The 13,912-nt window shown below is 40.2% G+C and overlaps 1 protein-coding gene across 5 annotated transcripts in view; it reads right to left on the bottom strand.

The window, feature by feature from the left end:
• Positions 1 to 13,912, bottom strand: part of COX10 (cytochrome c oxidase assembly factor heme A:farnesyltransferase COX10) — a 155,994-nt gene that overhangs the window by 132,213 nt on the left and 9,869 nt on the right. For all 5 annotated transcript variants that reach the window (XM_073312016.2, XM_073312015.2, XM_073312017.2 and 2 more), the window contains one exon: positions 5,577 to 5,701. In XM_073312016.2, the coding sequence (XP_073168117.1) occupies positions 5,577 to 5,701 (125 nt within the window). The remainder of the gene's footprint in view (positions 1 to 5,576; positions 5,702 to 13,912) is intronic.

Below are 13,912 nucleotides of genomic sequence, written 5' to 3'. Positions count from 1 at the left end.
CTTTTCCCCTGCGTTAAAGAATTTGCTTTATTTCTAATTGCTTTATAACTTTAGCTGAGATATTCAATTCCACCTGTTTCCTTTTCAAGGTACTATCAGTAAAATCCACGCACAGCATTTTATCCTTCAGTTACTAAATTCAAACTGTTTTAAAACATCCTGCTTTCATCTTTACAACCCTCTTTCCTACTTTTAAACCATGCTACGGTTTTAGAAGAATGTACTTGACTTATAAAATGTGCATGTGATTCTTTTAACATTTTCATGCCTTGTATTGTGTTGTAAACATCTCTTCATGTTTTATCTGCTCCGCCATAAATCAGACTAACATCTCAGAAGCCTCACAAATGACAATTTTTCTACATAAAATAAATCTGAGAGACTCTAATACTAAAAATCTGGCTTTCAGCTTTCACAAGATCAGAGAAAAAGGCCTACAAAGCAAAAAGTGGGATATTCAGCTAAATTAAAAACAACAAAGAAAAAAAGTGACAGTGTGATAAAGTTAGTAAAATATGGGAACAAATAAATGAACATTTCAGTCCTGACTAGGCTGACAATACGCCAACATTCTGCTAATTCCCAGGCGCTCCTCCCCGCCTTTTGTTTTGTTCTGTTTGTTTCTATAGAATGATGTTTTGAGAAAACACCTTCGGTGTTCACATCAGCATGTAGAATTCTGTGGACACTTAACTGGACATTATGTAGCCTCAGGGAAGTCACTGCCTCCCTCAGTATTTCAGTTCCCCCAACTGTAACAGGCAGGAGAACATCTACGCACAGCACAAACATGGGTGAAGATTAATGTTTGATAAAGCATTCTGAATATGTAAAAGCATTATAGAAAGTGATATATTAGAAATCATTGTGTTTGTTTTATTTAAATTGAATATGCAGTGTTTAAGAGACCGATTTCTAAATACCACTTATTTTGTGTATTGTAACTGCAAGCAATAAGACTGGCTCATGCTGAGTTTTTCAGGCTTCCATGGTTGGCTTACATATCACAAGCTCTGTCTTTAAAACTAGAAATGAAATGTCACGCTCTGTTCCTGGGTAGTTAGGTTAAGATTTTTTTTCTATTATTATGATTAAAAACATTGCACAACATGGTGTTCTTTCATTCTGAAGTGATCCATGGAGAGCACCTGAAGACAAGAATTCTAAATTATTCCAGTACCGGAAAAGAGAGGGGGCACTCAAACAAACAGAGTGGAGGAAAGCAGTTTGAACAGGTGGGAGTGAAAAGCAGTGACATGTTGTAGTACACTACCAAAGGGGTGAAAGATATAGTGCAGTGTTGTATGATGTGGAAGAGAACGAGGACCACTGGGTTAGAATGCCACTAAGATGCTAGATTAGGTGAGACATACAACTCTGAAGTACTGTGATATTGAAAAGTGATGCAGAGACAGAACAACTGGTAAGGGACAAGAGAGACACTAAGTGTTCTGCACCTTTCTGCAGCAGTTTGCTATTTTATAGTCCATGGCACCATGCTCAGTTCTTCAGACCACTGCACATTCTACAGAACTATACAAATTTTCCCAGTATTTACCTGGACCAGCAACTCTCCTGATAACATTTTCCACAATTCTTTGATAGACTGTTTCTATAAAACTTGTGCCTAACAGAAAACATTCCAAAATATTTCTCTAGACATTTTATACAAATAAATCACACACTTTTTAGGATGACTTTCTAGATCACTCATTGCACATTTTCCCCAACGTTATCCCAACCTCAAAGATAATTTAGCGATATTTTCCAAAATATTTTGAACTCCATAACATTTTTAATACTATTTTTCCAGGACTGTGAAACATTTTATACTCTGCTTCTTCTATTGTACCTAAAAGGCACAATCAATTTAACAGAATTGTCATAGAAGACATTTGATTATTTTTACTTACACCAGAAAATTCAGTTACAGTTTACCCCTTGTGATGGAAAACTAATTTATAAGTACATACCTTTCTTCAGCTAGGTCTATAAATAATGGAAATTGCAGTGTTGACACCTCATGCAGTATTTGGTGTTTTTCTTAAAGCCCCAGCTACTCGAGTCAAGTGATTACTTGAGAATCTCAGTTTTCATTATTAAAAAAGGTTTCTAGCCCTCACATGGTTGCTGGGAAGTTTGAAAATGTGACCCCTAAAGGTTCAAATCAAGAAAGAAAATAAAAAACTCAAAATTTATTACTTTAAAAAAAAAAAACCTCATGATTTTTAAAGCCGGCCTTATTTACTGCACACTATTGAAAACCTCCTATGAAGATAGAATTATAAATTTCCAAATGGGCTCAGAGCTTCTGCAAATCAGATAGCACAGTCTCAAGTCAGGTACCCAGAAATGAGGAACATGATTAGTGACCTCCTCTGAAAAGTTTGGTTTAAGTGGCTTGCCCAGCATCATAAAAGAAATCTGGCAGAGGCAGGGATAAAATCCAGCTCTCCAAGGCAGTATTCAACTGCCTTAACCACAGTACTATCCTTCCTCTTCCTCCCCTGCCTCATTCACTATACACCTTCCAACTTCTGTTACAAATAAGTCTGAGGTCGTACAACCAACAGTCTCCACTATGTAACCCTGATTCATCCCCAGAGCAGGTCCATTCTCTGCACCAGGAATGACAGAAAATATACCCACCCCCACCCCAAAAAGAGAGGCCAGAAGCACCACGAGAAGAAAAAGAGAGACACTAAAGAACTGTCCCACTGCTCAGTGTCAGGTAATGCGACTGATGCATGGACAGGGTATTAATGACACAGAAACGGCACCTGGGATGGGACAGATTGTACAGAACTTCCAGATCTTACCACTGACATCAGGATCAAACAATATTCAAAATGTTAATCATAGATCTAAAATGAAAATAAGCTAAGATCAGAAATTTAACTGCAGCAACATCACTACAAGTCTTTAGTCAGAACATTCCCACTAGTAGATTCTCTCCCCAGTGAAATCTGGAAAACAAAGCAGAGCCATACAGTATTTAAAATCAGTTATCACAATCTAGAAGAAAATGGGGGCACAAAACACAGTTTGCTTCCTTTACATACTTTTTCAAGTATGTTTGTATGTGTATTTTCCAAAAAGAGCAACCTGAAGACACAGAAATTTCATCATGTGGAACCATATTGACTCCCCCATAGTCATCATCAGGGTCAGAACCTTTAGATCCACCACACAGACTTGTGCCACTTGAACAGAATAACCGATAACAGTCATAGGTTGTCATCCTCTATGTGAATCAGCATTAAAGAGGGATAAGACACTCACTTTGCCAGTGGATTTCACAGCTATTCACTGATACCAGACGAATGCTGAGACTCAGGAAACCTGGAGTCTGTTCCGAGTTCTCAGAGGAATGTGCCCTAGTGATTACATACCCCCGTGTCCTTGTCCGCACTCAAGCCTGACCCCCTTCTGCCCCTCCAGCCTGTCATTGACACTGTGCCTCTCCTGTTCACCTGCCTCCCCACAGTTCTTTGTCTCTACTGAGCATGTGTGATCTTAGCTTTTCAGAGGCTCATAGCGTTGCCAGATGTGGACAGATTTTCATAGGGATGGCAAAAGGCACATCCCAGATAGGCATCACCCCCTCCCCCACCAAATTTCAAGTCCCTGCTCCAAAGGATGGAGGCACCAGAGCTTCTCAATGAGTGCAACAATTCAACATGGACAAAACAACACATTTTCCCCAAACTTCATTATGAGAAACAGCTGGTTCATTTGAGCGGATACTAAAAAGTTAGCCTGAGGCAGATGCCCAGCATGAAAAATGTCAGACCAAATGGTTAAAGCCTGACAAAGTTACAAACAGTTTAAAAAGGATCTTATATTACAAAGTGTCAGGCAACCTTACCTATCGGCATCACTAGCTGCACCACCAATAATACAGTGAGGAAGCTGGAATGTAATGGAGACCACAATTTTTAGATGGCCTCAAGTATCATCATATTTGGCCCACTGTAAATTCTGCCCCAGAGAAACACCCGTCAGAACTTATGAACTTGCTGGCAGGCATCTAGAGGTGCCCTCTTTAGCCTCTCAATCACAGTAAAGTTTTATTACACATCTTGGTTCAGGCTTCCTTCTCAGAAGCCGCCACAGTCCTTCCTCTGACAAACTTGGTCTCAATGCTACCGTCTCCAGTCTCAACTCTCTCAACAGTCCTCGCCCATCTGCTGCAATCTGAACCAACAATCCATGATGCTAGCAGCCAAATGGGCCTTTACAGAACATAGATGTTAAATCTCAGTCTCATGCATAGGTTTGACTTCCTGCCATCCCATACACAGAATACCATTAGCTCGCCACATTACCAAATCTTCTCCACACAAACCTTCTGAGGTTCAACAAGAGGGGGGGAAAAACTATAGTAAAAAAAATGATCCACTGTTGTACAATGTCCTGAATTACAGCTATTTCCCTGACTTTGTAATAAACTTTATTCAGGAAAGCAAAGGAATAAAAAGTAGCTGCCCTCAGAGCTTTGGACTCCAAAGTATACTATGGCATTCTTACCATCCTCAGCTATTCCAAGTGTTTGCAAATACCTTCTAAAAAGGCTAGTTTTGAGAAAAAACATTAATAAGGAATGTCTATAAACTGAAAGCTGTGAAATCAACCCCTGGTGCATACAGAACCATTTTCTGAAACATTTACCGGAATCTTAAAAAAGGCAGATTAACAAACAGCCTTCAAACAAAATTTCAATTCTCTTTTTAGCCCTACAGCATTCAGTTCAAAATGGAAACTAAACCTGCTGTCAATCCATTTCAGCTGTTTCTGTTAGGGTACAAACTGAATTCTGAATATAGGCAAAGCTACAAAAGTATGGGATATAAAAGAAGAAGAAGAAGAAGAAGAAGAAAGGAAGGCTGGTGGGACATCTTCAAAACTGCATTGCATCAGCACAGAGGAAGTTTCAGGCACTTAAGCTTGTTTAAGAGACAACTTTCCTATTCAGCTCTATACTTATTTTGTACAAGTTATGTACATTGTAAGAGAGAAAAGTACTTTGTATAAAAGTATGGTTTTAATAAGAGTTCTTATGTACTGTGTAAGAGCTTTCATCTGAAGATCTCAAAACAAACAGATTCCATAGGTTACCCAATCCTGAGTCCACTGAAAAAAATAGCAAAACTCCCACTGACTTCAGTAGAAGCAGGATTGGGGCTTAAATGATTTGATACAGCTCACACAGTAAGACAATGGCAGAATTAAGGATATAGCCCAGAAGTCCCAATTCCCATACTCCAACCACTATGCAATTCCACCGCACATCATTCAGTGGTACACTTTTTATACTACCAAAACTAACAATACTGCCTTGAGGTTTGGAAATGTCAGCTCATTTTTGAGTATGCCAACTACTTTTGGGATCTACATTTTTGATTATTGGTACATAAACATATACACAGTTCTGTAGTGCAACTTCTAGGTGTTCATAACTCATACCGAATACACAGCTCCCCTCATAACACCATATTCACCTAAAGTCCATGGAAATACTTCTGGAGCTAAGACAACATCACTTTACAGTACAAGCTAAAAGATGATGGGCTCACCTGATTGATGGAGTTGGCTGCACAAGAAGCAAGTCCAGTTCCAATGGAGGTAAGCAGGAAACAAGTTAGATCAAAAGGGACCGGAGCCATAGCAAACCCAGCAGATGCGGTACTCGCAACCAGAGCTGCAACACAAACACACACAGTATGTTTTACTACCACGGCTCCAACAATAAGTCATTTCTCCTGTATGTACGTAACCATTACAGATCCATTTTACAGAACACTGTAAGAACTCCACAAGTCTACTTCTGACATTAATTATTTGCATCACAGTAATGCTTACAGGCTCCAAGTAGGGTGGACTTATTGAAGTCAAAGCAATTCAAATCACCAAGTTTAACCATGCTTTAAATCAGTAAGCCTTGATTTAAAATAATTCATTTTAACTGTGTTTTGCATTTGTATTTTATTTGTATAAAGAAAGGTTGAGTCTCATTGGTTGGCAACCAATATGACATGTTGATTTGCAACTAAATATAGCCTTTGCACTAAATGTGGTCATTCTTTTTGTTAACCAATAGGATACGCCATATCTATACACATTTAAGCATTAGATTGCTAAATTTACATTTATTCAGATTCTTAACTTTTATATTTTTTATGATGTTAGAAAATGACGAATGATGCAATAGATGCCCTGGCCCCCTATAAAATATTATTTAGTAGATTATTTTTTTATTTGTGAGTAGTGTCAAGCTCTGTTTGGATGGAAATTCAGATAAAACGCAGAAAAACAGTTGTATTAGTTATTGTTATTAAATAAAATTACCTTACATGTTCTGGAAACACAAGGAAAAAAGTTTATCAAAACAATTTTTTCATTTAAAACCAACTGATTTATTAAAGGACGTGTTAGCTGCAGTCAGGGAACTGCCCTGATTATTTCTGGTCACTATGCTTTTCAGAATTTTAGAACTAGTAGATCTCAAACTCTCCACGTGTAGGTTTTATTCAGAGATTAGAAAAGGAAAACAAGCTTTTCTACTTCTTCAGCTCACAACTTAACTTTGGATGAACAAGCCATTGAACTGAACTAACTGAACAAGCTGAAATGAAGATAATATTCTCTCTGCACCTACAGAAGAGGTTATTGCTGTCAAAAGCTGATTTAGCCCTTCAACAAACTCTGCTTCCAGATGCTTAGCCAGAGGCTTACATCAGTTCAGTGGTTTGACTTTCCTTGAAACTTGGCAGCAAATATGTTCTAAATATTTTTTGTATTTAATTTAAATGATTTTAACAGATTATAATATGTTAGGCCTCAGCATAGGTGGTCAATTTCAAATTCAATTTTATATAGGTCCAGTTTTAAAAAATTAATTTGTTTTTCAATATACTTTATTACTATATTTAAATACAAAATCTTTTTTTACATCATTTTTATTCACCCTGGCTCTAACCAAGAACATGGCCTCACTGTCCTACAAATAGATGCTGAGAAAATTCATGCTTCACAATCGAAATAGGCAAGAAAAAGGAAGGTGGAAAGAAAAACAGTCACAGAGAATTTAATTGATTAATCCAAGTTCATACAGCAGGTTAGTGGCAGCACTGGGAATAGAGCTCATGTCTCCTTACTCTCCGTCAAGTGCCTTAGTCACTAGACAAACCACCTCCCAAAGTATATGTATGGGCCGTAGGTTCCAGTAGCTCTCATGCCACTGAGTGAAGATTGTCACAACATGCAGAAAACATGGCTGGTAACCTCATAAGCAATGAAAAGTAGAGCTCTGATATGATGCTATCACAAAAAATACTTCAAGGCAGAAGCCCTGAACCTCTCAAGGAAGCATAAGAAAATCCAGTGTGCCAAGACTGGTGAAGCTAGTCACTAAACTCTGTGTGCATCTTTGCTGTATGTTTGACACATCTTGTTAATTTATCTGATCTGCCCAATTTGGGGCAGGGGAAGGTGCAGTAATCAGCAGTTAAATCCAAAGGTTTAGAATGTGAGTGGATTTATGTGGCAAATAGATTCCAGATCAGGAATTTGAATTCCAGAAATGGAAACTTGTCAGAATATTGCATTCACTGCTCTACAGCTAAGAAACCCGTATCTAAGTATTAAAATCATCCAAAGAATGCATGACACAAACCTAGCTTTCTTTAAGAGAAAAGTAGTACTAAAGAGAAGACTCTCTCTTCTTGCAACAAATCAGCCAACACAATTATTGAACAGCTTGTTTATGGCCTTGAACCTTGTTATCTGAACTTAATAAATTTATAAGAGGGGAAGAAAAAATTATCATAAATTGTAGATCTTGTAAGAACTGTTATCTCGGCAGTTTTCTGACTACACAAATAATATGCTCTGTAGCGAAGTCAAACAGCACACTAAAAACCTACATTGACCACAAATATCTGGATTATCTACGAAGTAACGTTGCTCGCTATGAAGGGGAAATTCAATGCCAGGGAAGAGACTTGCTGGCAAAAGACACACTTGCAAAGGGTTCAGGAGTCACAGTAGAGAGCCAAAAGAACATGAACTCCCCCTGCCAGGCTGCTGCTAAAAGAGCTAAAGTGATTGTTGGATGCAAAAACAATGGAATGTCCAGTGGCAGCAGTGAGATATTACTTCAGAATAAAACAATTGTGAGACCACTGCTAGAATATTGTATCCAGATTAGGTATCCACATTTTTAAAAGAACATTGAAAAGTTAGAGGGTAAGGCTTTATGAAAGATTTAAGGTCTAGAGAACCTGCCATACAGTGAGCGACTTAAGAATTACAACATATCTAGTTTAGCAAAGAGAAGGTTAAGGATAGGTCTATACTGCAATGCAAGCCTGGGCTCAGACTCAAACTCTACCCCAAACCCCCATTTTGTCTACACACAAATCTGTCTTACTCAGGTCCGTAAGCTCTCGGGACCTGGGCCTTAGGGCTTGAGAGGGGGGTGGATTCGAACCCAAGTCCGAAAAACAGCCTCACTTTGCAACGTGGACACAGCTCAGGCCAGGGTCCCCAGAGTCATGTCCAAAGAGCCTGCCAATGCTATCCCACAACCCCATCGGACAGTGTTCCTTGGCTTTTCTGCCCCAAGTCAATCAGCTCCCAGGAAATGGAAGCAACCCGACCCCCACGGTTCAAGTACAGCTGCTCAGTGTTTAACCCTTCCCTTTTATTCTGACCACTGAACTGCAAACAGAGTGAACCATCTCCTGTGTTAGCTATGGCCAATGACAAGAAGGTGGTCTTTGCCAAGCACGCTGCTACCTGGTCATGGGAGCACAATCAGATTCTGGTAAATCTCTGGAGCAAGGCAAACAAGATGTTCGACATCACTAAGAGCACCAAAAATGACCACGTGTACTACGAAACAGCAGACAGGCTGGCAGCACTGGCGATTAAACAGACCAGTGACCAGTGCAGAGAGCAGATTACGCATCTCAGGGGTGACTACCGGAAAGCCAGGGATGAGACCTGCAAGCCTGGGAACTCCCCATCATCCCACCTCCTCTATGAGAGACTTCAAACAGGTGCTTGAAACTGCACCAAGCACTGAGCCAACAATTAACTTAGCCAGATCAGACTAGCAAAGCAATTCTGGTGCTCATGCATGTCCCCAAGGAGGCTTTGCTGCCAGAAAAGCTGAAACATGTCCTGGGCCCATTCTCGAGGAACTGTTTGATGACATCCCCTCAGAGGAGCAGCCTGCCGTGGAACTGGCAACGGAAACAGAAGAGGCAGAAGTAGTCCTGGAACCTGGTAAGTTTTAGCTCCATGTCTGATATTGATACACAATTTCTGGTTTATGACCCAGTGCAACTTTTATTACAAGTCACAGATAGCAGCATGTATCCGATAATAGGGGCGTGCACACCAGCACCTTGCCTGAAAGGACTGAGAAACCATAAACCAGGAAGCTATGGCACCCCCCACCCCACAATGCTAAAATGGCATTCAATTTTTAAACATATAGCATTTGTAAATTTCACCTTACCATTGTGAGTGTAGGCTTCACATTCTGCTTAACTCTCAGTTCTGTCCACAGAGCATCTGGGAACTTAAGCCTGGCTCTGAGAATATTTGGAAGCTGAGTTTGACAAAGTATCATTTTCTGGCCTTGAGATTTCAAAGGCACTTTCTTCTGATGATAAAACTGAAACTTTTCAAAGTACTGAGACAATAATGTTCAGTTTGACATCTGTTTTCAGGCCCTTACACCTCTGTAGTCCAGCCACAGTAAAGCAGGAGCCTGGGATTTCAAACTGAGCAGTGAAAAAGGAAGCATGTCCATGACAGAGCCAACAAGCAATTACAGAAGCAAAGGGAAAAGGATGCACAACAAGTGGAAAGGCACAGCCAGAATGGAGTACACAAGGAGAAAACTGCAGCTAAGTCTCTGGAGCTGGAACTTCACTTGAGGGAGGAAGAAAGAGAACACAGCAGAAAGACCTCTTTGAGAAGCTGCTTGAGCTAATGCCCACAACTTTCAGGCTCCTGCTCCACCCACACCACACCCTAAGTCCTCACCACGGTACCTTATCCTACTGACCAGGAATGCACTGGACAATACCATGATTGGGTGGTTCACGTAACCAGGCCTGAACTGTAGTGCGACAGGGCAAATATACCCCCTGCAATCAGCACTGCTGCACGGGAGTGGAGAAGTGCATCCTAAACATAATACAAAGGGAAAGGAGAACAGGAGACCATGGGACACACTGTAGTAGGAGAGTTATTTGTTTGCAATGGTTTCACTGTTTTGAGGCGTTCAATGTTTGTGTTATACACTTTATTTTATTACCGATTTTGATGTTTTATTGGTAGCTAGCCTCTTTGTCAATTTTTTTTTTTTTTTGTAATACAGCCATGTTAACAAATAAAGGCTTTTATTTCATTAAGTTTATTACCAATCACTGCTTATAATATGGATATTTCAAAGAATAAAGACACTGCCAAGGGAGATTGTGGAAGCTCCTTCACTGGAGGTTTTCAAAAGGAGGATGGATTGATTCAGAAACCTCTGCTACCACAGCCTCCACAGTTGATTTGCCAACACCAAAGTGGTTAGCAACGGACCTGACATAGTTAGGAGTGGCCAGCTTCAAGATGGTAATAGCAATGCACTTGCGGACGGCCGTGGCCAACCTCATACACGTGTTAGGACACTGGAGGATTGGGGAAAGGTGCTCACTGAGTGTCAGAAACATTGCTTTCTTCATGGGAAAGTTCTGGAGCCACTGTTGGCCATCCCAAGTCCGCATGACAATATGGTCCCTCCCTGTCTGTTGTTCATGGCCTTGCTCTAGAAACACCAGTCTACATACGGGGCATCAGCTGCTATACAGAGAGTCACGAGCAGTATCAGCCAGGTTGAGTCTTCCAAGACTGTGGTGTCCTTCTCCAACAAGTGTCTTTAGTAGGTCAGAAAATGCCACCAAAATGTTCACCAGCATCTCATGGATGGTCTTGCTCTTTCTTGACACGAGAGTGAAAGTGGAAGCCGGACAAGTTCTTCCAATGGTTACTCTTCCATATTGCTGGGTCCAGTTGCCAGGAGCGTGCAGACCCAAAAGGCAGGATGTATTGGCAGGCTGAGACTAAAGTGCTGCAGGATGGACAGTCCAGTTTTCCCCACAGTGCACCATGAACAAAGGACTAAAGCAGCTATAGATGGGGAAGGTGTTAAGACGCATGAGATAGGCTGGTTTGACTCAGGTCAGCATAGTGTAGTATGGACATATGAGCACAGGTGTGAGATCTGGGTCCAGAACTTCTACACTTAGGTTCAATATTCCATCATGGATGCTCAAGTGCAAGCTTAGAAACACCAACCCTTAGGCTTACGTTGGAGCGTAGACAAACCCTAAGAGGCAACTTGATCATGGCCTGTAAGTATCTACACAGAGAGAAGATAGAAGTTTGGAAACCACAGCCCTGAAGTATCCTGAGTACTATGGCTCTCTTACAAGTATTTTAAAAGTTGATAGCTCCCCATGACCAAATACATTCCTCCCCCCATAAACTTCTTCTTTTTTTTTTTTTTAAAAACACCAGCTCAGGACATTGGATTAAGAGTTCAGGACACGAGAGTCTGGACTATTTTGTGACTTCATTCAACTACATACAGTTTGTTTAATTATACATTCTGACGTAATCCAGGTTTTTAAAACTGTAATTTAAAAATATGGATTTTTGCCATGTTTGGAAAAACCCTAAGATTTTAGTGACATGAGTGGGCCTGTTAAAAGTTCTTCAAACTATTGTGCCTGCTTTGACAAAACACAAAAGCTGAACTATGTTGGGTATGTCTGGATTCATCAAGCTGCAATGCAAAATACTGCCTCCTTTTAACTTGGATGTTTTCTGCAAGGTCATAATTGAGTTGACAGATGATATTAATTAACAAAGGAATGGTTTTCAGTGCCATGACTGCTTGTTCCCCTGTTGTAATTCTACACATCTATTTCTGCTAGAAGTAGAAGACTCTCATCAACCTGTGCTTGTTTGCATTTTGCAATTCACATGGCTATTGCATTAGATGCTTCTTGAGGTACAGTTGCTTCTTCAGGCTTTTTTTGGGGCGGGGGGGCGCTACTGCTGCTTTAATTCTTCTGGTCTCTGAAGGAATAAAAACACTGCTCTTGTTTACGAATTCCAGGTGTTTGGGTTCTAAATGTCTCTGTAGTTACCCTAGCCTCATATTTTCATTTACCAACACTTGAACACAAATACACATCGTGGCTGTGGACTTTCTGCAGCAATCCTAAAACATGAAAATTCAAAACAGCCAAATGTTTGCTACATGTAGGCTGAGCACTCAGCAAAATCATTCCATTATCAAAATAAGATGGACTTCTCTCCCTCGGCCGCTTCCCCTATCTGCTGGTGCTGCTGGCACTGGGAGCTTCTCTTTGGCCTTCAGGGGACTTTCAGCCTAGAGAGTGCCTGATGAATGCTTCCCCCAATAGGAAGACTCTGGGCTGAAAGTCCCCTGCTGGAAGAGAGGGCAGAGAGCAGCCCCAACAGCATAAGATGCAGACCCATAGATAAGATGCAGGTGATTTTTAAGCCTAGTTTAAACAGTCTCTGAATTAGATAAAAAACCAAAAGACATATCCATTACAATTTTCCCAAACACTGATGGCTCGCCTAGGAACCCTCTGTGGCTCCCCAAGCTGAATTTGGCCCAGAAATGTTAAGCAGTTTACATAAAGTTACACAGCAAAGAAGAGGCAGAGCCAGGAGCAGAACCCAGGAGCCCTTCCTTCCAGGTCTCAACTATGGTCTACCAGAGCCTCTGAACTTGAGGCTCATATGGTGAAGAGAATGAATGCCTACAGACAGAGCTACAAAAAGGGGCAACAATGCTGGCCATTACACTAGAAGTCACTACAATCTTTGAGAAGAGAAGCCCATAGCCACTAGCAGGAAAAGATAAGCCTGTATATAGTACCAGGAAATATGAATCTCAATGAAATTCATTGTTTTTCAATTGTTTATTAACTTAATCAGTCAGAAAGGGATGGTGAAACAGTGGCGTTTGCATTTCTAAGAGTGATTACATTATTTTTTTGGTATTATAAATCACACTTTCACTTCCAGACAAGAATTTAATTAAAACTTATCACAGAGAACACTTTACATTCATTTATTATAGCACAACACCAACTCATTTACAGAAGGAGAAAGGTGGAGCAGATTGGCAAACAGTCTATGTAACATTGCCATTACACTGACCTCAAAGAAATTCTAATACAGTACAGCCAGAGTGCTAATTAAAGTCTCCATTGATTTCTCCAGATTAATTTCAGTCAGTCATTTCACTGTGACTTATCAGGATCTCATTAAAAAAGGCTATAGTACATTCCCTCATTTATCCAGCTGAAATGGATATTTTTAGATGTTTGTCCAGTATTCTGAACTCACAAAGAAGAGTTCTTGCTGTCTGCCCCATGAACAGAGTTTCAAATGCAGCATGTTACAGCAAATAGTGTTATCTTCCCATCAGAGTGGGAAGTTTATTTTCCTTTTGTTATGAAGGCAAAAATGAATTTTATAATCTCCTCTTCATTTTCCTCCTTGAAAAGATGTACATTTCATAGAGATCACTTCAGGCAAGGGCATGAGGTCATTGACTCTATATGTTTGTTTTTTGACCCCTGTTAGCTTAGTGCTCTAGGGGCAAAATTAACTACACTTCACTACATAATGGGTGAAACTGATCCTTTCAAGATTTATTGGTTAGACTTGGCAAGAGTCTTTCAAGAGTAATTCTCAATTGAAACTTACAATAGGATATCAAAGTAGACATGTTTTTATGTCTTACAAATATACCTAGCTTTACTAGAAATCGGAAGAGTGCATTTGTTTACAGACAATT

This window comes from Lepidochelys kempii, chromosome 14 (genome assembly GCF_965140285.1).
Source record: "Lepidochelys kempii isolate rLepKem1 chromosome 14, rLepKem1.hap1, whole genome shotgun sequence".
In the NCBI taxonomy this organism is placed as follows: domain Eukaryota; kingdom Metazoa; phylum Chordata; order Testudines; family Cheloniidae; genus Lepidochelys; species Lepidochelys kempii.
This window is presented reverse-complemented; position numbering and strand designations above follow the sequence as displayed.